At 38.2% G+C, this 26,130-nt stretch overlaps 1 protein-coding gene across 1 annotated transcript in view; it reads left to right on the plus strand.

Moving 5' to 3' along the window:
* The window catches only part of KLHL32 (kelch like family member 32), a 202,231-nt gene that overhangs the window by 139,663 nt on the left and 36,438 nt on the right, over positions 1-26,130 (plus strand). Inside the window, exons 6-8 of the mRNA XM_064597895.1 lie at positions 14,430-14,488; positions 17,583-17,775; positions 19,860-19,958. Of these exons, the coding sequence (XP_064453965.1) occupies positions 14,430-14,488; positions 17,583-17,775; positions 19,860-19,958 (351 nt within the window). The remainder of the gene's footprint in view (positions 1-14,429; positions 14,489-17,582; positions 17,776-19,859; positions 19,959-26,130) is intronic.

Below are 26,130 nucleotides of genomic sequence, written 5' to 3' on the forward strand. Positions count from 1 at the left end.
TGTTTCTTTGTGTGAGAAAAGTCAGCTACATCTGCTGCTCTTGAAAGTAGTGGCCTTATGAAGAACATGTCCTGTAGTGCCCTGCAGTGCAATGTCTGCTCTTCACCAGAACATGGCACGTCAGGGGTGTCTTGAATGTGTATTGTGTATACCCTGCTCTTGTGGTTGAGCTGCATTTGCCTTTCGTCCAGTCATCTGCAATGGCTCTCTTTGCCTATTGCGGTCAGGGCTTGGTCCTTGCATTGTTAGTGAACCAGGGTGGGGCCGCCTTTGGATTAAGTTGAGTCAGACTAGGTATTTGCCAGAGATGTAGTATCACTGAACTGCAGGAGAATGTGGGGATGGGGTGTGTGGTGCCAGCAAGGTTTGTGTTGGTGAGAGGGGACTTGCAGCTGCCTCTGCCAAGGCAGGCCAGGGATGGAGGAGATCGACCCAGAGACACATTCAGGGGCAGGTCAAGTGGTGTTAGCAAGGTTTGTGTGGTTCTGCTGTGGGAGGGGATCTGGAGCTGAGGCCTGGCTGGTGGGGGGTGTGTCTGCAAGACAACACGGGGTGGGTGCTTTTAGCAAGTTAGGTGCTGTGCTGGTTCCAGCAGGTGTCCATATATCTAGGCTGGGGTGGGGGAGGGAAATGGTGCCCACCAACTATTTTCTTCCTGGAAAAATCTCCCAGTGATCCCTGTCCCTCCAGCATGCACTCTGAGATTAATAAACAAATTACCCTCCTGTATGTCCCAGGTGTTTTTCAAACTGCTGCTTCTATGCTGTATCTATGTGGGACTGTTTGTTGTGCTTTCTCTTTAAGGGTGGGGAATCAGTTTCCTCTCACCCTCCCAGCCCACAAGCCTGCTGATTTTTTAAAGTTCCAGGTTTTAAACCCCTCTGATTGTAAGATCTTGTGAATTTTGTCCCCTCTGCTTTTCAAAAACAAATGCTATGGGGATTCATCTTCCCTGTGTAGGCTTCCTGGTGTGAGAGTCTTTTCTTTCCCCTCTGTGGGCTGCTGACAGTCCTAGAGGTCCGTTTAGCTCTTGACTGCACCTCTGCCCTTCTTACCCTCTTTGATGTAGCCTCTTCTCTACATTTAGTTGTGGAGAGTCTGTTCTGCCATCTTAGGGTCATATTTTGTGTTATTTATGCTGAGGTGGTTGTTATCTAGTTGTATCTGCAAGACAAGGTGAGCTTAGGTTCCTCCTGCTCTGCCATCTTCTTCAGAAGTCCTGATCATACAGTTTTTATTTCTTGTTTTGTTAATGTGATGTATCATGTTGATTGATTTGTGGATATTGAGCTGTCATCCCAGGAATAAATCCCACTTGATTATGGTGAATGATCCCAGTGTATTGTTAGATTTAGTTTGCTCATCTTTTGTTGAGGAATTTTACATCTATGTTCATCAGGGATATTGGCCTGTAGTTTTATTTTTTTTGTAGTGTTTTCATCTGGTTTTGGGTGATGCTAGCCTCACAGAATGAATTTGGAAGCTTCCCTTCCTCTTCTATTTTTTGGAATAGTTTGAGAAGAATAGGTATTAAATCTTCTTTAAATCTTTGGTAGAATTCACCTGTGAAGCTGTCTGGTCCTAGACTTTTGTTTGTTGGGAGTTTTTGATAACCAGTTCAATTTCATTACTAGTAATTTATCTGTTTGGATTTTCCATTTCTTCCTGGATTCAGTTTTGGAAGATTATATGTTTCTAGGAATTTATCAGTTTTTTTCTAGTTTGTTCAATTTGTGGACATAAAATTTTTCATAGATGGGGTGCCTGGGTGGCTCAGTTGGTTAAGCTTCCAACTCTTGGTTTTGGCTCAGGTCATGATCTCAGGGTTTTGAGATTGAGCCCTGCGTTAGGCTCCATGCTCAACACAGGGTCTGCTTGGGATTCTTTCCCTCTTCCTCTTACTACCTCCTGCCACTAGCCCCCACTCATGCTATCTCTCTCTCTGTCTCAAATATATAAATATATATTTATATATATTTATATATAAATATATAAAATCTTAAAATTTTTCATAATTGTTCAATTCTTTGTATTTGGTGATGTTTGTTGTTACTTCTCCATGTTCATTTCTGATTTTATTTCTTTGAGTTCTCTTCTCTTCTTGATGAGTCAGTCTAAAGGTTTATCAGTTTTGTTTATCTTTTAGAAGAACCATCTCCTGGTTCCACTGATCTTGTCTGTTGTTTTTGTATTTTCTGTTTCAGTTACTTTCACTCTGAACTTTATTGTTTTCCTCTTTCTACTAACCTTGGGCTTTGTTTGTTCTTATCTTTCTAGTGCTTTTAGGTGTAAGGTTAAGTTGTTTATTTGAAATTTTTTGTTACTTGAGGTACGCCTGTATCACTGTAAACTTCCCTCTTAGATCTGCTTTTGCTGCATCCCAAAGATTTTCGACCATTGTGTTTTCATTTTCATTTGTCTCCATGTATTATTTCATTTCCTCTTTGATTTCTTCATTGGCCCATTTTTTGTTCATTTAATAGCATGTTGTTTAGCCTTCATGTGTTTGTGTTTTTTCCATTTTTTCTTCTTCTAATTGATTTCTAGTTTTGTACATTTATGGTCAGAAAAGGTACTTGATATGGTTTTAATCTTCTTAAATTTATTGAGACTTGTTTTGTTGCCTAACGTGTGATCTCTCTTGGGGAATGTCCCATGTGCACTTGAAAATACTTTATATTCTGCTGTTTTGGGTTGGAATGTTTTGTATATATATATCTGTTAAGTCCATCTGGTTTAATGTGTCATTGAAAGACACTGTTCCCTTATTGATTTTCTGTCTGGCTTATTTATCCATTGATATAAGTGGGAGAAGCAATCACCTTTAAGTAAATCTTGAGGACTTCTCAGCTTTCTTCAATAATCTTCTCTAGTTGTTTAACATCTGCTCTGACAAAATTCTCCCTTGCATTTAAATTAAATTCATTTGTATTCTGCCCATTTTTCCTTCTGCTGTCCTCAATAACCAGGGAGATAGCCATAGTCTTGGCTTCTCAGGATAATGCCTCAATTATTGACAATTCATTGATTTTCATTAAAGAAACGTAGCTCATGTCAGGATTTAAGTGCTCCATAATTAATGAATGAAGTTAAGAATTGGATTAACGAAGAGGACAAATGGGATGGATCCAATAAATTGCTGGTCTTACATACCAAATAAACATTAGATATGAGTGTGAACATTTGTATACACAGATATATTTAGATAAAAACTTCATTTATCTTTTGTTTAAATATATATTTCAATATTTAAGAAAACAACCACCAGGACTATGTCTTGTTGGTTTTGCTGAAGAAATTTCAAACTTGGGTACAAATAAGCCTTTGCTAATAGAAGGAACAGATCTGTGCTTGACTTGGGCAACAAAACAATAATGGGTTAATAAAATCAATGTAATTTATATTCTCTTCCAACTTACATTCCTTCCATTGATTCATTTAGTTTTCATTTGTTGTTAATGCATTCCCAAATTTGCTTTGCATTTCTAAATTTTATGTGAATTTCTCATAAATCTTTTAAGAAATATTTTCTATTTTCTTACTATAAAACTAGCTTCAAAAAAAAAAATGCTGCAGTTTCCCTTACATATTCTTAAAGATATGACTACTTAACCTCTTCTTTAGTGAGGCCTTAGAAAAACACAGAAGCCTGTCCTAGACTGGCTCTTTCAATACAGAGGTCTGTATGTTTCCTTTTCCATTTTATTAAATGTATCAACTTATTATAGATCTTATTGCTCTGTCACTTTGTTTTTTCCCCCACTGTGAAAGGAAATACATTTTCTTTGTTCTTCTTTTGCACTAATGTATGCTGCTTGTGTTAACCATACTTAATGAAAACAATCACAACTTTCTCAGGTTTGTTTCTCCCTACTGTGTACTTGAGATGAAAAACTCACTTCCCTGTGTACAGTACAATACCTTTAATTGGAAAGAAAAGGAAATCACCAGTGACATTTCTAATAGCTTCAGTAGTCTGCCTCTTTCCTCAGGACCAGCTTATAATAAATCAATTATGAATCTAACCATGGATGGGGAGGGGTACTAGATTTGCTAATGGCCCCCTTAAAAAAAACAAGGCAGGTATATGTCACCCTATTATTGATTTAGAAGTGTTACCCAGCTTTGTTGTTGCAAATAAAAATATTTGAGGCTATTCCTTATCCTTTACCAAGTAATCAAGTATTTCCAATTTAATTGATGGGGACTTGGGTCATTGGCATACTTCTGGTAGTTTGCAAGCTTTGCCTGAGGTGAAGGAAGTAAAGATTTTAGAATGTGGATTTTAGGAGCATATTTCTGTTCCATAAAACATAAAGTGAATGTTTCTTTAGAGATTCAATATTTCTGGCATGTTCACTGCCTCTGCATACTCCCTCCCTTTTCTCTGTCCATTTTGGGGTCAGGACACCTTGAAACATGTCCATGGTTTTTAAAATGAGACAAGCAGAGATGAATTCAGAAAATCAGGCTGTATGGATATGCCCATTAGCATTTAATTTAAGATGTTAGAGATAGTCAAATTTTACAGGCTCCTGTAGCATTTGACACTGTGACCCAATTCACAAATGCTCCACATCATTTCTACTTGAAATTCACAATACTGAAGCAAAAGAAGCATTAAATATCCTGCAGTTGTGCTTTAAAAGGTATGCTCTCCATTGTGAGATATTGTTTGTGAACTACTAAAAAGATGCGTTTTTGTGAGTGAAAATTAATCCTGAGCTTATCTTGCAGAACAACTTACCTTTTCATTTTTGTCAAATGGCACCAAAATAATGGGAAGCTAACCACAAAATTAGTGTTTTAAAACTATAAAAAAAAGACAAATGGTACTACATTTATTCAAAAGCAGTATTTAGTGCTTTCTTGATTCTCTTGGTGAATGCTACATCCTTATTAAATCTTGTGCTGGTTCATAGATAAATGAGATTAATTCAGCAAACACACTTCCTACCCTCTAGGAGCTGACAATCAAAGAACTTTTCAGATATTTCATTAATGAAAGAACATTTGTTAAAGCTTCTTTAACTCCTTAGAAGATATGTTTATTTTCATCTTGATTAAATTTATATGAAGCTTGCATTGCCCCATTTTAAATAACTTTAATTTATTCAAACCTACTGGAGGGACTTTGGCTTTTCCAGTATTCATTAAAATTAGAACAATGTAAAATTTCATAAACATTTTTTAAATGCCGTGGCCTTAGCTTTTCTCTATCTGGTAAATATTATTTTACTTGCATCTAAAAAATTACATACAAAACACTGGTAATTAACAGGGAGTGCAGTGGAGGCTGGCTTGTGGTATCCTGAGGTCACAGAGCATGTGAAACTTGCTCCGCTTCTCACCACCCAGGAGATGCTGAGCAAGTTTCCTAACCTCCCTTAGTCTTCTTCCAGGCTAGTGTGGAGTGACAAAGAAGAGTAAGACATATGTCCTGAATTGGGACTCACAGTATGGTAGAGGGAACAAACTCTTCAACAGATGATTATAGTATCCTGTGTGATACATGTGAGGGTCAAAGTCTTTCCCAGGGACAGTAGTGCAAAGCAAGGAGCACTTCATATGGGTTTCACAAAGGTTCATAGCACCTTCATCCTAACTTGGCCTTAGGTCCACTGGCTGCTTCCCATGTACTCATTAACTCCTCCCTGTCCTCATGAGTGGGCTTCACAGTCCAATCATTTCAATAATTCTCCTGCCACCTAGCAAGCACTTGCTCTTGGACAAACCCCATGGTCCATTTTGTCTGTGCCTGTGCCCGGGCAGCTGAACCCTGTGGGAAGAGGCCAGTTGACAGGAGGGCTTGGTATGGGATCCACTCAGCTCCCCAACCCCTCTCTGCACCCTACATTAGTGTCCTTCCACAGCCCCCTCCACTGTAGCCTCCTCAGCCACCCTTCACTGGCTAGGACTTCCTCAAAACCGTGGCCCTCAGACTCAGAGACAGGACCCTTTCTTGTTTTTCAGAGCAAATATCAGGTGAGATGAGATGAGGCAGTGGAGAGTGGAAGGAGACAGATGGGCAGGAGGTGGACTGGAAAGGGGCCAACGCAGAAGTTTGGGAACTATTAGCAAGGAGGGTGCGGGGCGGGGGGTAGGTGTGGGGAGGGGAGTCTGAGGAAGGAGCCTGAGAATGTGGGATGGGCAAGGTTGGAGGAGGAGAGTTAAAGGAAATCAAAACCAAAAAGGAAAGGGCATGGTGAGAGATGTCCAGTACTGCTGAGACATCAAGGTCCAGAATATTTATTTTCTCTGCCATTTTTGATCAGGAACCCCTTGGTAACTTCAGTGAAAGTAGCTATAGGGAAGTGGAAGAAAGTAGAAGTGAGAATGCAGTGGTTTAGGGTGTGACAAAAAGGTGAGGAAGTAGAAAGTGCGGGTATAGGCTAGAAGCCTGGATACCATCTAAACTTCGCTCCCTGAATCCCAGCTTACAGACAACTTTCTGATTATTATGTTTTGCCTACCAGGAGAGGATGTGCTGTTTCTAGGTATACACATACTTCAGCCCATGTGAAGTATGCTGTTTCTAGGTATACACATACTTCAGCCACATTTTTTCATTATAAATTAATAAATAGCATTTTGGCTTTAGGAAGAAAAAAGGAGAGTAGGAAGGAAAGAAAAAGGTGGAAGTTTGGCTGAGAGAGGAGAGAGTAGCTGGAGGAGGAAATCAGAGTCAAAGGAGGGAACTTTTTTAAAGGATGCAAGTTCATTAAGCAAATTGGTGGATAAGGGAAAGGAGAGAGCAAAATTGAAGGTGAGGCATTTGAGGCATTCTTTGGTTGGTAAAGGCTGAGAGCATCCTCCTAGGTACAAGGAATGGTGCTAAGCCCACGGGACATCAGAATGACAATAGGCATAGGGTCTCAAACAGTCAGGGGGGATTTGGGGAGGGGTTCAGTCTTGGGCCAGAGAAGGGGAGACCCATCAAGCGCTAAGCCTGGAGGGCAGGAGACGATGCTAGATGTGGACCTAGGTAAGCTCCCCAATGAGGGTCAGGAACCTGAGGAGGTTCCTTGTCCATGGAGTCAAATGAGAGACAGGGTTGTCTGTTGAGGTTGTGCTATATATGTTCAGGACTAGGTAGAGGGTCTGAGGGAGGTGGCCTTGGGGAAGAAAAAAGCCTCTGAGAGAAAGCAGAGAGAACCGACATGTTTTTAAAAATTAAGTGTCAGACCTCATACTGAGGTTGGAAACAGCAAAATTGTGGTGGCCCAGGTTGTAAATTTCTGTCCTATTTTTTTTAGTGGTACTCACCAAAGAATTGGAGAGGGCAGATCCTTGGATTCACTCAAGATGGAAGGTTTTTAGGCTGGGAATAGTCCAAAGGACCCTATTGGAAGGGGTTTAGCTTGTTGGGTTAGGTGAGTGTCAAGGGCTTAAGGTTTGCTTGAGGGAGAACAAAGTGTGTTCCTCAGGTAAGTCCATGAGAGAATGTCTGTTTGTTGCCCCTGGAGGCAGCCACCTTGTGAGGAAGCCACCTGCCTGCTAGAGGTTTGGAGCTTGATAATGTGGCATGTCCACTTAAAAGTTCTTAGTGACCTGGAGTGCCCCCTAAGAATGAAATCCTTGTTGCTTTAGATTCTTACAACCAGCTGTCTCCAGCAGTTACTTTTTGCTCCTTTCTTTTCACTTCTGCCCCAACCTTTACTATTCCCCATCTGAAAAAGATTAAAACAAAACCACTACAGTAGTGTACTGAGATGAAGCCAAATAGACATGACCATTCTACAATGCTTTTAAAAGAGCCAAATGGAACACTGGGTGTTATCCGCAAACAATGAATCATGGAACACTACATTAAATAAATAAATAAATAAATAAATAAATAAATAAATAAATAAATAAATAAATAAATAGGAAAAAACAAAAAAATAAAAAAAGAGCCAAATGGCTAAATAAATAAATAAAAATTAAAAATAAAAGAGCTAAATGGCTTGAAGAAAGCAATCAGATCACCTGTATTCTCCAAAATAATTAACAAAGGTTTCATTCTAAACAGACTTCCCTTTATTCTGAAGAAGTAGCACTTTGTTTACCCTCACATTGCTGCTCACTAGATGAGGCTTAAAGGTGTTATATGATGTTCATAGATCACACAGCTGGTATTTGACAAAGTCGGAATTTGATCTCTTCTGTCTCTGGTTTTTGAAAACCATGCTTTTCCCACAAAACTGTACAATCCAATTGTTTATCTCTCCAACAAAGGGCTCAAAAACAGATGCTTACATTGTAAAAAGAATTCCGACTGAAAGTCAAAGATACACTGAAGAATAATCATACCTGGAGACTTGTTTAGATCAATGACCATTTGATTTTTTCTGATTGTTTAACTGGCCACTTTTCTTAGGGCACAGAGTTGAGCCACATAAAGTCTTCCTTTTTGTGGAGAGAACAGCCTTTGTTTAAGTGATCCATTTGTGTCTGACCAGATGGATCTAAAAAGAGGTAGAATAAGGAGGGAGCTGAATTACTTTACCTAAGAATATGGGAAATATGTCATTTTCTTTGTTCCCAAGAGGAGAGAAGTTTAAAGCTACATCATGGAAATGGGCAATGGCTGAAGAATTTGGTTGATGGCAGGAGGGAGATAAAAGATCCAATAAGAATGCAGCAAGCCAGGACTCTAGAGACAGGTAGAGGTGACCTTGAGAGCTTAACCCTGCTTGGAATGTGCAGAAATCTTTGGAGGCAGGATTTCAGCTTTCTATAGAATGAGGAATGGGAGAGAGAATTTTATTGAGATTTTAAAGGGCAGATGACATCTGCATTGTGGTGGATTTTACCTTCATTTATCATTGCACTTATTTCAAATAACACATGGCGCATTCTTTACATGTTTTGCATCACAAGTTTGTATCTGTTCACTCTAGGTGGCATAAATATAATTTATAAATTTACATTTTCAAGTGCATCACCCTTTCTTTATAGGTATTCTGTAAATCTGAGACTTTCTTTACAGATTTTGAGTCTATTAATTACCCATCCATTTGTGTGGTCTCCTCAAGTGACAGAAATAATATGGATAATAGTTTTAATTTAATGCATGGATTAAGTATGTTTCTATCCAAGATGCTAATTCAGAAGAAGGAGTCCTGGCTTTAATTGTTTATGTAGTATTATAAACATTAAAAATATGGATAGTCTAAATGTGTAAAAATAGATAATGAAAAAGTTTATTTTTTATTGTGAATTTTATTTATTGTAAATATTCCCATGGTGTCCCTTTTATTGAGGACTAGTCATGAGTTTGGCTTTATTTAAAAAATGACTAATGTGGGGGCGCCTGAGTGGCTTAGTTGTTAAACATCTGCCTTCAGCTCAGGTCATGATCCCAGGGTCCTGGGATTGAGCCCCGCATTAGGCTCCCTGCTCAGCGGGAAGCCTGCTTCTCCCTCTCCCAATCCCCCTGCTTGTGTTCCTGCTCTCGCTATGTCTTTCTCTGTCAAATAGGTAAATAAAATCTTTTAAAAAAATGACTAGTGTAACTCACACCTAATGCCAATAATTCTTTTGATAATTAGACAGTAAGTGTTAAGTTTTAGTTTTTTTGAGAATTAGAGAGCATTCTTATGGAGGAGAAGCTTTAAACTATTAAAGAAAAAAGCTTTCGATACCTTATAAACCAGCCAGTAATTCTAGTTATTAGAAAAAAATAAGAAATCTAATTCAGACTACAAAATTCATTCATTAATTCAAAATTCTATACTTTGTTAGATTTGTTATATTTTTAATATCCCATACATGCTCATTTGTACCTTTTATGGAAATGGTAAAAAATTTCCATAGATAAACTAGTATAGTACTGTAGTAAACTTCCTCTATGGGTCACTTCTAATGCTCTGCACTCTAGGTTTTCTAAAACCTGGAAGAGAGATGCTGTCATCTCTAGTTTGCTTATAAGGAACCTGAGCGGGGCTGTGTTAGATGCTCCCGCAAGGACAGAGTCGTAAAGGAGCCTGTGCGGGGTGATGCCACAGCCTGTCCTGAAGCTCGCCCCTGAGCCTAGCATACAGCTGGCCACTGCAGTCCTCCAGGAGAGCTGCCGAGAACATGAGATGGTTTTCCACAATCCTGAATTGGCTGGCAGAGTTCCAGCCCAGAGTGTCTTCCCTGAGAGCCTGGACACGTTCGGTTCTTTGCACCCCGCTCCATCCTTCAAAGCGTACTAGCGCAGTATTCCATACACAGGTTTTTACTAAAGAAGGTAGTATAGGACTGTCTATCAACAGATGTATTGTCTGTCCTCAAAACAAAACAAAACAAAACAGCAGAGCCACCAGACTTGACCTACCCTGACGAATGGATATTGAGAGCTGTTTTCCTAAACACACTATTATGTAGACACCTTGTCAGCATTGACCAGTGTTGGTTGCTTTTGAGCACAATGAGTTTGGGAGTCAGTGAATTCCCGTAGTGGAGACAAAAGTCACTTGTTTGGCAGTCACCTGTCATCCTTTCTCCCATATGCATTCATCCATTTGTCACCACGTTTTGTGAAGAGTGGAACAGGGAAGCTTAAGAAAAATGCTTTATTCTTGTCTGGGTGATAGAAAGCATTTCTCATTGCTGGTAGCATGGTGGTAACTTTTCATTCCTTCTGGCAGTTTTTAAAGACTTATTTGACTTGGGGGGAACCTGCAGTATATCTTAAAGTCATAGTTCAAAAGTATAAGACAGGGTTGTTCATTTTCAATTTTGGCTGAAAAGTCTTAACTTCAACGGTGGCACTTCAAAGTTAGGGAAAACTTGGCTTTAAAAATGGATGCTGATAGGAGATGGCATATTTAATGACAAATGTATCTATAGAAAGCTGTTAAGATGCAGATTATCCCCCCCTGGGGTGGGGGAGGGAGATCAAAACTGCCAATCTATAAAATGTACTCGATAGAGGGAGGCAAAGAATCTATCTTTGCAAGTGCTTTGATTGCAGGGGACAGTGTAGCAGCATGTGGGCATCATAACCCAGAGCAGGCAAATCAGCCTGATGACTTTCAAAGCCAGGAATACTGCTGCAGGCAAGGGCACTCCAGTCTAGGAGAAATTAAAACATATAGAGACTGTTATTAATTCCATATCTATTTTTGTATAGTCAAATCTGTATGCAAATCCTTAGCATCTCATTTCAGCAGATTAATCTAAAAGTGAAGAGTGTTATGTGAAGAGAATGTAATGATAAAGCTCTGCAAATAACACTGCTAAAGAAATGTGGGCTGCAAACTTGGATGCTTTTTTAAAATTTATTTTTTTGTACTGAGAACAAATGGTTTTTATTTATATGATCGTTTGTAAATTATTTCAAAGGGGGGAAGCAATAAAACCAATTTCTAAGGTTTTTCCCTTGCAATCCTGACTTGTCAAAAGTTACACCACTAGGTTTTTTAGGCACCTCCTGTGGTTTAACATTCCAGAAGTAATCAACCAAATAACTAACTAGGATTTTTATTTTTACTTCCACCTACTAACCCAGTATCTCATTTTTAAATGGTGTCATGTGAGTGAAAATTTGTGTGTAAGGGTAAGGAATCTAATTACAGTGTGCAGATTAAGGGGTGGGGGAAACTATTACAAATGCATCTGTAGAAGAGAGTAAATAATAATTCTCGTTCCTCCCAAGAGATATCAAGATATCACCCTGCCTAAGAGAGAGGATGTAATAGCTATATTCTAATCCATTGGTTGTACATTTAATCTATAATGGGCAGAGTCTGATACATTTAGTAGTGTAAATATTTTCAAATAGTGTCATAAACAGATAGTTTACTGCAGTAGATATTAATTCTGTCCCATATTTCTAAAACAAGGAGAGAAACTGTCAAAGCTTTGAAATAATGGGTGGGAGCTTTACCCTCTGCTCCCTCTCATTTGGAGAAATGATTATAGGTGAGCTGGATGTTAATCTGGTGTTTATGGCCCAGATCAAAAGCACTTGGCAATCATTTTAACCCTGAAGACTTGTGAGGTCTCAATAGATTTGATTATTCTTGTATAGTTATGCTGAGAAAGAATGATTGGACGTTCAATTTTTGATCAGATAAAAGAAAAGGAAGGTTGGGAGGAAGAAGCAAACATACTTCTGTGTTTATTTGGGCGTACGTTCTGACTCTATATAGGCATTTAAGCCTCATCTTGCTTAAGTGTATTTTCTTTTCCTTTGATTTTATTTTAAAATGAGACATTCAAAAGAAATGCAGAGAAGACTTTCTTTGAGGGCAGGAAGCTCGTTTCTCTCTGTCCTTTGTGGATTTACGCTGCAGATAAAGCTTTCATTGATCTTAAAAGTAGCTGCAGGCTTCAGAGAGAATATATATATTAAAAAAAGCCCTCCAGTTAATAAAAGCCATAGTCAATTATATGAAAGAAATAATCTCCTTATTGGGGTTGCACGAGATAGTAATGATTGACCTGGACAGACTTCCTTCCCTTTATGTTGCCATTAGTATTGACTGATTATTCAGCTCAGTTAAGGATTGTGCAGGAATCCTCTGGATTCTTGTTGACTTGATTCCTGGCCACGGAATTGATGGTGGTGACCTATTCAAAGTATTGGAAGTGTCAAAGCAAAAAATATACTGGACAAAGTTGAGCAGATAAGGAAGACTTTGTTCAAGACTATTGCAGTATGGGAGGGAGACCAGAAGGCAATCTGAAATCAACTCCTCTGAAGAAGAAGAAGCAGGAGGGTTTTTAAACACTGAGCTTTTCTCAGTGAGAAAAGTACTGAAGGAGTTTTGGAGGAAGGTTGATCAATGTGATGTATTGAGCACATTCAGTTACCCCTGATTTTGTAAATGTTTTTCTCTGTGATTAGGCCATGTGTGTTTGCTGTTTGGCACCCAACAAAGTGAGGCTCCTACTCTCTTCCATAGAAACTGGGAGATAGGGACATTATATTCCATGATGATTACATTTCAATGGGATGGCTTCTGGGGCTTTGAGGAAGTTATTCCTGGGTTGTAAAACTTGAAAGAAGCTTCTTAAATGATTCCTATCTCAAGGAGGCGGAGAAAGAATTTACAGATTTTCTAAAGTAAGTGCTCTAAGAAAAGGGATGTCAAGGGCCTAGAGACAGAAAGAGGCCTGCCTAAAGTTGAGTCAAACTGAGAAAATGTTAAGGCTGTATTGTAACAGTACACACTTTTTGAATTCAAAAAATTTCAACAAGAAACACTTTTAGTCTGGCTCAGTTTTAGATCTTTATTGAAAAATTGGCTGCTTTTTTGTGATACTTATTCAAATGTTACTCATTTTAAATGAGCATCTAGAACTATGTATAAGGCACTATTTCTAAAGAGATTTTTCGGGGGGTTGCTCTCATTTCTTGTTATCTTATTACCTAACATTTAATATCTCCTAGTGTTATTTTCTGTAATGCTGTTTTATATGTTTTTTAGTTCTCCCATTTGATGGTAAAAATTAAAGGAGAATCAGTAATTTCTGGGTTTTACAGGGCTCAGTGTATACCACGGACATGAAAATAAGTATGAGGACAGACAGGAAAACTTTGTTAGAAATGTGATGATTTTTAGTGGTTCTTGATTAAGCAGAAGTCTTTGGATCTAAGCAGCTGTTGAGAGGCTTTAGAAAAGTTGATAACAACATCGACTGTGTGCAGTGCTGTCCAACATGGTCACCCTTAGTCACATGTGGCTTATTGGGCACTTGAAATGTAGCTAATCTGGATGGAGATGTGCTGTATCAAATATACATTGGATTCTGAAGACCATATGAAAAAAGGAATATAAAATACCTCCATAATTTTTATATTAATTTCACATTGAAATGATAATATTTGGGCTATGTTGAGTTAAATAAAATCTACATTATGTTTCTTTTTAGTTTTTAATGTGGCTACTGGAAAATTTAAAATTGCATATGTGACTCACATTGGGGGGCTCTTGTTATATTCTTTTGGATGGCTCTGGCTCTAGATTTCTTTTGATAAATCATGTCTTTTCTTAGAAATGGTTCCTCTCGAGCAATATCAAGATATCACTGTGTTGGCGTGCAGAAGGTTAGAGCTGTAAAATTGCCAGTTTAGCTAAGGACAAGAATTTTCCATATAATTCTGTCCCGGGCATGAATTGCGTGGAGATTTGTCTATGTGTGCGGTGTTCGTTCCCACTTTCTGCCACACTTCGCCCCTCATTCTGGCCATGCAGAGCAGCTTGCCAGGATTGGGGCCTCTTGGTAATTTCAGCACACTTGTTGCTTGCTCTCAAATGGATTGCTTCTGAAATGTTTCTTGAAAATGAAACTGCTTCAACAATAAGCTTCTTAATTATGTCATGGGTTCACCACAAGGGTATACAAACAGATCCTCAGCAGTAGCTAATTTTCCTTTAATTGTATCTCATTCTTATGTTGGAATATCCTATTTTGTAGTCATGAAAGCTCTAACACATGTTAATCCATTACAGGTGGAGTAACTAACACAGCACAATATCAGAACAGACTAATGGTATATGAACCTAACCAGGTAAGAATCATATAAGAAAAACTCATTACCTTAATTAAAATGAATTTTAAAAGATTTCCACAGTAATTAGTAGTTGAAATGCCAAGTCTGTACACACACATGCATCTTAAACTTGTAGAGAGAAAAGGAAGCATCTGGATAAACTGCCTTTTTTTTTTCCTCCTCTCACAAAATTTCAGCTCCTTTAGTTTTATGCATTACAGGATGCTTAACTCTTTCAGAGTTTTGCATAATGTAGAAAAAAGGGGAGATACATTGATGGGTTAAATGCCCTTTATTTCCGTTATCTCAAATGGCTATTCATATTCAGAGGCATCCAAAGAAAGGATTTTGATTGACCTGTTGTATGTCCTTTTAGAAGGCGCCTCAGTCCAAAAGGGGAACATGCTTATTGCTTCATTACTCCCAAACAAACTAATAACTTTTATTTAACTCAGCGTAGCCAAAAGGTCTGAGAGCAGTGTCAAGGACAAGTCTGAAGTAGAAGTATCTGAAAAGTAGAAGGATGTTTTTCATCTAACAGCTGGTGCCTGAACTGGAAGCATTTTGATGGCGTCTGTCCCTTCTGCCCACTTGCCATCCACACTCGATGAGTTTTTGGTCCCCAAAAGAAGAACAATTTTTATTCTCTTTTCCTTTTACCAAAATGTCTGTGGCCTTGGCACATGTGTTCAGGATTTCACCATTTCTATGATTTGGGTAATGTAAATATTTTTCATGATTATGACAGTATCCCAAAATGATTTGATCTGGGGATTTAATAGTCATCAGCTGGAGATAATGGAACATGAAACAACAGGTTGGCTTTGGCAGCCTGGGTCATTATCGGCCACCAAATGTGTGTCCTGAATGACCTCAGTCGATTTGGTGTCTTTTTATTTCAACATTATTTGATTCTGAATTTAACGTGTTTCTGTCTTTGCAAGTGTGTTTCCTGATGTCTTTAGAAGCTGTAGATTTCAGAGACCACATGTCCATAGGCCAGATGTCTCAAGAGGGATCATTAATTACAGTTGCTTGAGTTCGGTGCACATGTGGTTAAAGAGGAAGAAGGTGTTAACATTTCTCAAATGAGTTCTGTTTCATGTTTGTACACACATGCTCTTTTTAAAAATTCTGCTGGCATATTGTTTATGGTGGGTACTGGCAAACATCACATCTGCTTGCATCTTGCTCAGAATCTCAATAACTCTATCATTCAGCCCTGGTGCTTATTTTTCTTCTAGGCCTTTGCGGAGAGTCGATAATGCCTGCCATCTGCCACAGAGCACATCGCTACCTGCCAACAGGCAGGCTGGGGTGACCTCTGCTTCCCCACCACTGATTAGTATTCACACGCTAGCTTATTAGGAATGACCCCACTAGGCCTCTCTGTTTCTTTGCCTTTGCAGTGGTTGGCGGCTCACCTGGCAGGCACGGCAGTGAAGGAAGCTAAGGATATAATCAGGGGATGCAGGCAGACTTTACAAACCAGATGGCGTCCACAGTCCTGTGGCAGGGGACTGGACTGCTAATGCAAATGTTGATTCCTAATACTGGAATGGGTTGCCTCATAGAAAGCACCTAAGGAAGGCATCATCAGAGTTTTGAGTTAAATCCACTCATGTGAAATGTATTGACGATATTTCTTCACAGAATATCTGAAAGAAAGGTTTGGCTATCTTATTAAAAGAAGACATTTGATTGGAAAGAGTCTTATGACACAAACGGGGGAGCAGATAAATGCAAGCCTTTCAAACTGTTCAAACCACTCTTCTTTTTAAGTCTATCTTTAAAAAAGAAATTATATGCAATGAATCATGGAACACTACATCAAAAACTAATGATGTATGGTGATTAACATAATAAAAAAAGAAATTAGAAATGAGCTAGTAGATAGGCCTTTAGTGAATGGACCAATATTTATATAAACTTTTTTTTTTTTTTTTTGGCTTATTCCTTTACAGCTTTGTGAACTGGTGAAATTCTATGTATTAAAGACATCATATGATCTTTCTATCAAAATCCAAATTTTTCTTGGCAAAAGGAATCTGGGTTCTTCCTGTAGGTTAGTGTTTATGTGCAAAGGAAATGGTTAGGTTTACTTACCTGTCCATTGCTCAGTTAAGATTTAAAATTAAGGTCGTATTTGATTTTCATCTAATTTTGCCTTTTACATTAGATTTTTGAAAGGAGCCATATTGAAGAGGAGTTGAGCATGTCTTTCTCATTACTGAGTGACCTAGAACCAAATAGTCGAGGTTTCACCATTCCTGAAGTTGTATAAAATTTGGCCTTTTATCAAAACAAATGTATGCCTAGAAATAACTTTTCCCTGTTTGGTAGACGATATGATTATAAATATGTTAAAAGGGGCTAATACAAAGGCAGCAATGGGACTTTGTTGTGAAACCAGATCTTTGCTCTTCCATTGATCTTGGGAGGTTAATTTTGGAAAGAACGGCTCAGTCACCCTAGCCCTAGATTATGTAGAAGCCTTGGGTAGCCAGCGATTACTATCAGAATAATTTTTGAAAGTGGACATTTATTGGACATTATGTGGCACTCTTCTAGATGTTTTGTATTAACTAATTTAATCTTCACAACAAGCTTGTCAGGTATGGTATGACTCTCCCCACTTTACAGGTGAGGAAATAGGCACAGAGAGGTTAAGTACATTGCTCAAGGTCACACAGAGGTTATAAACTCAAGCATTCTGGATCCAGAGCCTGTTTTCTTAAATCATTATACCTAGCCATGTGCTTTCACTCTTAAGCAATTTACATGAGTAAGTTCTCTCAACTGGGGGAGAGAACCATCATGAGAATTTCTATATTCTCATGTGCTCCCCGTATAAAATGCAAATGCCCTATAAAATGCAACCCAAACAAGAGGAAATGAATTTGTACATTGCAAAATAAAGTTTTGGCATACATGGTTCTTCTCTACTTGTTCTCAGGTAAGAAGCCCATACCTTTCAGAGTATGTAAGCAGCACTCCAGTGGAATGTGATAGATAAAGCAGAGTCCCAGCTACTAATGAGGCACTGCTGTTTTCTGCCGTGGAGGTCTCTTATTAACAGAATCCACCTGAATTTCTTTTTTTTTGTTTTCAGAATAAATGGATAAGCCGCAGTCCCATGCTGCAGAGAAGGGTTTACCATTCCATGGCTGCTGTTCAAAGAAAGCTTTATGTTCTTGGAGGCAACGACTTGGACTACAATAACGACCGGATCCTTGTGCGCCATATAGATTCTTATAACATAGACACTGACCAGTGGACGCGTTGTACTTTCAGCCTGTTGACTGGCAAGTACCTTTGACTAAGTAAATCAGGAAAAGCAGAGATTCAAGAAATTGCCACACTTGTTTTCTTATACCTCTTCAGTGCATCCCTAAATACCAAGTGCATCATGGCAGAACAACTTGTGTTTATTAACCAGAAAGGTGCACATTATTTATCTCACAAAACGTGACTCAGTCAAGTGGCTGAGCTAGTTTCTCAGGGCCTCTATTACCTTCATGCATCTTGGCTGAGAGAGGTATGTCAAATCCTTTCTTGTCAATAAATATTCACATAGGAACTCTGAGGCAATTAGGAGGAACCGGAGGATTAATAACGCTTTACAGAAGCAATTTATTTTTTTTTCTTTTTGCTTTTAGTCTTATTAATTTTGAGGTCAGGAGTCTGGTCTTCATTATTTGTTACTGTCAGGTATGGTTTCTGGCTGTAGTCTCCCAACAGCTAAATCTTGGAGTTCTGTGCATAGGGGGTTTGGTGGTGTTTCCAGCCACATAGGGGTTCAAGCATTACCCAGGGCAACACTAGGTGTGGACCCTCCTCATCCCAAAAGGGAATAAAAGGAAAGCAGTGAACAGTTTACCCCTAATGTTTCTTTTTTTTTTTTTAAAGATTTTATTTATTTATTTGAGAGAGAGAGAATGAGAGACAAAGAGCAGGAGAGGGGGAGGGTCAGAGGGAGAAGCAGACCCCCCACCGAGCAGGGAGCCCGATGCGGGACTCGATCCCGGGACTCCAAGATCATGACCTGAGCCGAAGGCAGTCGCTTAACCAACTGAGCCACCCAGGCGCCCTACCCCTAATGTTTCTTTACAGACTTGAAACCTTTCTATCCCTTGTCAGCTTGCATTATAAACATGCGCAGGTGATCAGGTCCCTTCCAGGCTGCTCTGCTAAATAGAAAAATCACAAACTCAAAATGGTGGGTTGGACTAGCACCTGAAGACCTCTTAATATGCTGAGGGGACACTCCAACCCTAACAGCTGCTGCCGGGGAGGCAACAGCAAGTGCGGAACCAGTGTGAGGGGGTTAGATGCCTTGTATGGAGTTCCTGTTTTTGTGACCATGATGGTTGAGGCCCACCTACAAGTACTTAACCCTCTCCAAGTTGCTGTAGTGGCACCTTAGCCCCTCGGTCCCTGGATCTGTGATTCTGGCTGCTGTAGAATCCAACTTATTTATTACCGCAGTCAATCTGGTGTCAGCTCATCAATAAAGAGAAACTCTCACTCTTATGGCCTCCAGGGAAGATTAGGTGGTAGTGAGTTATTCTGTCTTCTTTTTTTAAAATGGGAGAGGAAGCTTTCATCATTTTGGCATGTCAGTATCTGGTCCCAGATCGGGAACTTTAATATAGTCCTAAAACTGTTGTGTATGTCAAGAAAGGAAGGGTAGTTGGGGTGCCTGGGTGGCTCAGTCATTAAGCGTCTGCCTTCGGCTCAGGTCGTGATCCCAGGGTCCTGGGATCGAGCCCCACATCGGGCTCCCTGCTCCGCGGGGAAGCCTGCTTCTCCCCTCCTTCTCCCCCTGCTTGTGTTCCCTCCCTCGCTATGTCTCTCTCTGTCAAATAAATAAATAAAATCTTTAAGAAAAAGAAAGGGTAGTAACTTTATCAATTTTTTCTGTCATTTGTCTTCATTTGGGGGACACTCGGGGCATGGCTCTGTTTTATTGGCTTCTTGGGTTGTAGCTGTTACCTTACAAATGTAAGCACTTACTTTAAAAGCATTTATAGAGGTGTTTTGCATTTTGAAAATACATCTTGTTTCCACCGCTGTAATACGACATAGTAATAGAACTCTTATTTTGTTATTGCTTATTATTGCTGTATTTAATGCTGTATTTATCCACTTGGCTGGCAAATAAGTGTTTTGGCTTGGTTCTGACCTGACACAAATTCATTCTCTGTGAAAGAGTGGTTAATTCTTCCCTCTGAGTACAGGGAGGCGGTGATTAGTTGCTGCAAAAATCCTGTGGAGCATACAAGAGTGCCACAGGGGGAAATTGTATCCCTCAGTGGCAAAAGGGTTAATTAAGACATGCAAGGAAATGGATTTATTTTTTCTTTCTACTCAATTCTCTTTACTTTAGGCCAAAATGAATCTGGAGTTGCTGTCCATAATGAGAGAATATATTTAGTTGGTGGATATTCGATTTGGACAAATGAGCCTCTGGCTTGTATCCAGGTGAGTGGTTGAAGTTCCTTTTGAAGTTTGTTTGGCTCAGTGAGGTTACTTTTTGCAGTGCTACTACTGAAGGAAGAGATACGTACGTACACGTAGAAAGAGGTTTGAGCTAACTTTGTGCATCTAGTTTTGCCAGTAAACTTCATCCTGCTTCCTAAAAATGATGCCTAAGAAATGATGGAGCCCTAGTGAAAATGAAGATGGGGGTGAGCTTTGAAAATATGTATAATATCCTGGAAATGGGGAAAGTGGGATACCTTTCTCTTTCTCATAAACCAAAAAAAAAAAAAAAAAAATCTAGAAATTTTTGGCAATAGTTTGGCAATAGTAATCACACTCCCAAAACTTTACAAATGCCTCCTTTCTACTCAAATGCTTTATTTTCTGTATCGGAATTGGTTCATTCCAATAAATCCCACCTACAAAGGTGTTCTTCCTTCCTGGCAGAAGTTGTGATCAGTAGTGGTTGATGATTAGTCTGATGGAGAGAGCCTCTGCCTCCAAACAACAGGCCTGGCCCATCAGCCGGTGAACAGCCCAGGTGAGGCAAGTTGCCAGCTGAGCTTTTTAGAGCAGCAATAGCTTTTGTTGATATACATATTCAAGGTCATCTTATTTTATCTTTTACAATTGTTATCATAGTTGTTTCTCTGTTTTACGTGCTCTCTGATAATGTATTGGCATGTATTAGGCCTGATTTATCTCTTGATCTCCAGAAAAATATATCCTTAAAATTATTCTTATTATCTAACCTCACCTTTGGGGAAAGATTTTTTAACCACTGCATAGTCACAGGACTATTCAAGATTTTAATTTTTTTTTCAGTCACATCTCATAAGGTATCAAGAAACTCTTCCATGTTGTCTCAGTTTTCAAAATGGTTAGCATATAGTTGTTTTGTTACCACTTAGTCATATCCCCTATTACATTCATAATATTGATTTTTTTTTTCTCCTCTTCTCTTGATTTATCTTGCCAGAGGTTTGTCTGGGTATTTTACATACTTCTCTTAAGTAGATCTAAATCTGCAAGGATAGCATAAGTATGAACAACATAATGAACAAGCTGGTCCTAATGGATGTGAGTTCTGGATTCAGTGGTTAGGATAGAGTGTTTTTTTTTCAGTTTATTGAGATATTATTAACATTTAATATTGTATTAGTTCAAGGTATACAAAAATGTTATATATGTATATATTGACAAATGATCACCAAAATAAGTTTAGTTGACATCCATAACCCCGCATAGTTACAAAAGTTTTTTCTGTTTGTGATGAGAACTTTTAAAATCTATTTGCCTAGCAACTTCCAAATATTTAATACAGTATTGGTAATTGTAGTCACCATGGTGTATATTACATCCCCAAGATTTATTTATCTTATAAGTTTAAGTTTGTATCTTTTTTATTGAATTATATATGACATACAAGGTTACAGTAGCTTCAGGTGTCTAGCACAGTGATTCAACAAGTCTATACATTATGCTAGGCTCACCACAAGTGCTAACTACCATGTGTCACCATACACACAATGTTATTACAATATCATTGACCATATTCCCTATGCTGTGCCTTTTATTCCTGTGACTTATCCATTCCATGACTGGAAGACTGTATGTCCCACTTCCCTTTACCCATTTTGCCCATTCCACACATCCACCTTTCCCCTGGAAACCACCAATTTGTTCTTTGTATTTATAGTTCTCTTTCTGCTTCGTATGTTTGCTTTGGTTTTTTTTTTTAGATTCCACATATAAGTGAAATTATATGGTATATGTCTTTGTCTGACATTTCATTTAGCATAATATTTTCTAGGTCCATCCATGTTGTCACAAATGGCAAGATCTCATTTTTTATGACTGAGTAATATTCCATATATATATATATATATATAAAATCTTTATCCATTTGTCAATGGGCATTTAGTTTGCTTCCATATCTTGGCTATTATTATAAATAATGCTGCAGTAAACATCATGGGGTTATCTTTTTGAATTAGCATTTTTGTATTCTTTGGGTAAACACCCAGTAGTAGAATTTTTGTGTCATATGGTATTTCTATTTTTAATTTTTTTGAGGAATCTCCATACTGTTTCCACAGTGTTCACACCAACTTAACATTCCCTACCATCAGTGCATAAGGATTCTCTTTTCTCCACATCCTCAACGGTCATTATTTCTTGTCTTTTTGTTGCTAGCAATTCTCATTGGTGTGAGATGATAGCTCATTGTGGTTCTGACATTTATCTGATGATTAGTGATGTTGAGAGTCTTTTCATGTGTCTGGTTGGCCATCTGTACATCTTTGTTGGAAAAATGTCTTTCAGGTTCTTTGCCCCTTCATTTTTTAGTCAAATTTTTGGGGATTTTTTGGTGTTGAGTTGTGTAAGTTCTTTACATATTTTGCCTCTTAAGTCCTTATCAGATATATCATTTGCAAATATCTTTTCCCATTTATTGGGTTGCCTTTCCATCTTGTTGATGGTTTTCTTCACTGTGCAAAAGCTTTTTACTTTGGTGTAGTCCCAATAGTTTATTTTTGCTTTGTTTCCCTTGCCTGAGAAAACATATCTAAAAAAATGTTGCTAAGTCCAATGTCTAAAGAGATTACTGCCTATCTTTTCTTTTAGGAGTTTTATGGTTCCAAGTCACATGTTTGGGTCTTTAGTGCATTTTTTTTTTTTTGAGTCCCTCTTATTTTTTTATTTTTTTATTTTAAAGATTTATTTATTTGAGAGAGTGAGAGTAAGAGAGAGAGAGAGAGAGAGTACATGTCGGGGGGAAGGTTAGAGGGAGAAGCAGGCTCCTCGCTGAGCAGGGAGCCCTATGCGGGACTCGATCCAGGGACTCCAGGATCATGACCTGAGCCGAAGGCAGTCGCTTAACCAACTGAGCCACCCAGGAACCCCGAGTCCCTCTTATTTTTTTTATTGTTAATCACCATACATCATTAGTTTTTGATGTAGTGTTCCATGATTCATTGTGTGTAACACCCAGGGCTCCATGCAGAATGTGCCCTCTTTAATACCCATCACCAGGCTAACCCATCCTCCCACTCCCCTCCCCTCGAGAACCCTCAGTTTGTTTCTCAGAGTCCATAGACTCTCATGGTTCGTCTCCCCCTCCGATTTCCCCCCCTTCATTCTTCCCTTCCTACTATCTTCTTTTTTTTTTTTTAACATATATTGTTTGTTTCAGAGGTACAGATCTGTGATTCAACAGTCTTGCACAATTCACAGCACTCACCATAGCACATACCCTCCCCCTCCCCGATGTCTATCACCCAGCCACCCTATCCCTCCCATTAGTGCATTTTGATTTTACTTTTTGTGTGTGAGGTAAGAAAGTGGTCCAGTTTCATTCTTTTGCATGTAGCTGTCTGGTTTTCCCAACACCATTTATTGAAGAGACTGTCTTTTCTCCATTGTGTGTTCTTGCCTCCTTTGTCATAGATTGATCTTGTGAGTGTGGGTTTATTTCTGGGTTCTCTGTCCTGTTGCATTGATCTATATGTCTATTTTTGTGCCACTACATACTGTTTTGACTACTGTAGCTTTATAGTATATCTTTAAATTTAGTATTGTGATACCTCCAGTTTTGTTCTTCTTTCATAAAATTGCTTTTGCTATTAAAGGTCTTCTGTGGTTCCATACAAATTTTAGTATTATTGCTCTAGTTCTGTGAAAAATACTGTTGGTTTTTTTGATAGGACTGCACTGAATCTGTAGATTGCTTTGGGTAGTATGGACATTTTAGTGATCTTAATTCTTCCAGTCCATTAACATGGTATATTTTTCCATTTGTTATGTTACCTTCAATCTTCTTCATTAACGTTTTATAGTTTTCAGAGTACAGGTCTTGTACCTTTCTGGTTAAGTTTATTTCTAGGTATTTTATTCCATTTTGTGTAATTATAAATGGAATTTTCTGCTCAATTTTGGTTCTGCTACTTTGTTATCAGTATATAGAAATGCAAAAAATTTTTGTATATTTTGTATTCTGCAACCCTACTGAATTCATTTATCAGTTTTAGTAGTTTTTTGGTAGAGTCTTTAGGCTCTATGTATAGTATCATGTCATCTGAAAATAGTGACAGCTTAAATTCTTCCTTACCAACTTGGATGCCTTTTATTTTTTTCTTTCCTAATTGCTGTGTCTAGGACTTCCATTATTATGTTGAATAGAAGTAACATGAATAGACATCCTTGTTTTGATTCTGATCAAGAGGAAAAGCTCTTGTTTTTTCCCCATTGAGTATGATGTTAACTGTGGGATTGTAATATATGGCCTTTATTATGTTGAGGTATGGTCTCTCTCAGTTCACTTTGTTGAGAGTTTTTATCATGAAGGGATGTTGAATTTTGTCAAATGCTTATTCTGCATTTATTGAGATGATCATATGATTTTTATCCTTCATTTTGTTAATGAGGTGTATCATGCTGATTGATTTGCAAATATTGAATCATTCATGCATCCCCAGAATAAATCTCTCTTGATTATGATAAATCTTTATTATATTGTTGAATTTGGTTTGCTAATCTTTTGGTGAGAATTTTTTAAAGATTTGTTTATTTTAGAGAGGAAAAGAGAAAGAGAGGGCATGAATGGGGCAGAGGGAGAGGGAGAGACAGAATCTCCAGCAGACTCCCCACTGAGTACAGAGCCTGAGACAGGGCTCAGTCCCATAATCCTGAGATAATGACCTGAGCCAAAACCAAGAGTTGGGTGCTCAACTGATTGAGCCATCCAGGCACCCATCTTTTGTTGAGAAATTTTGCAACTGTGTTCATCATGGATATCGGCCTGTAGTTTTCTTTCTTTGTAGTGTCTTTATCTGGTTTTGATATCACAATACTGACTTTCTAGAAGTTTTTTGGAAGTTTTCCTTCCTCTTCTTTTTAGAATACTTTTAGGAGATTAGTGATTAACTCTTCTTTAAATGTTTGGTAGAATTCACTTGTGAACTCCTCTCCTCTTGGGCTTTTGGTTGTTGGGAGTTTTTTCATTACTGATTCGATTTCATTACTAGTAATTGGTCTGTTCATGTTTTCTATTTCTTCCTGATTCAGTTTTGTAAAATTGTATGTTACTAGGAATTTTCTGTTTCTTCTTGGTTGTCCAATTTGTTGGCATATAATTTTTATGGTAGTTTCTTATAATTTGTATTTCTGTCAGTTGTAACTTTTTTATTTTTGAATTCTATTTGTTTCTTGATGAGTCTGGCTAAAGGTCTGTTGATTTTTGTTTATCTTCTCGAGAACTACCTCTTCATTTCATTGATCTGTTCTAATTTTTTTGTCTCTCTTTCATTTATTTCTGCTCTGACCTATTATTCTCTTCCTTCTAATAACATTGGGTTTTGTTTGCTCTTCTTTTTCTATTTTGGGTGTAAGGTTATCCTAGATTTTTCTTATTCTTGAGGTTCCCTGTATCACTATAAATTTCCCTCCTAGAACTGTTCTATCTGTGTCTAAAAAACTTTTGTTGTGTTTTTATTTTCCTTTCTCTCCATGTATTTTCTTGTTTCCTCTTTGATTTCTTCATTGACCCATAGTTTTGTAGTAGCATGTTGTTTAGCCTCTATGTATTTGTGCTTTTTCTTGTAATTGATTTTTAATACTGTTGTGATCAGAAAAGATGCTTGATATGATTCCAGTCTTCTTAAAAATACTGACACTTTTGTGGCCTAACATGTGATCTGTCCTAGAGAATGTTCCATGAGCACTTGAAAAAAATCTGTATTCTGTTGGTTTTGGAAGGAATGTTTTTTTTTTGTATATCTGGTCTAATGTATCATTCAAAGACACTGTTTCCTTATTGACTTTCTGCCTGGATGGTCTATGCATTGCTGTAAGTGGGAAGTTTAAAGTCCCCTACTATTATTTTATGACTATCAATTTCTCCCTTTATGTCTGTTAATATTTATTTTATGCATTTAGGTGCTCCAATATTGGGTTCATAGATAATTACAATTGTTATGTCTGCTTGTTTGACTAATTCCCTTTATCATTACATAATTCTCTTACTTGTCTCATTACAGTCTTTGTTTTAAATTCAGCTTTGTCTGATATAACTATTACTTCCTGGTCCTTTTTTTTGCTTCTATTTGTATGGAATATCTTTTTCCATCCCTTCACTTTCAGGCTGTATGTGTCTTAGGTTTGAAGTGGGTTTCTTG

This window comes from Mirounga angustirostris, unplaced genomic scaffold, assembly GCF_029215605.1.
Source record: "Mirounga angustirostris isolate CCGP_5_RB_7025 unplaced genomic scaffold, mMirAng1.0.hap1 SCAF_8, whole genome shotgun sequence".
NCBI classification, from domain to species: domain Eukaryota; kingdom Metazoa; phylum Chordata; class Mammalia; order Carnivora; family Phocidae; genus Mirounga; species Mirounga angustirostris.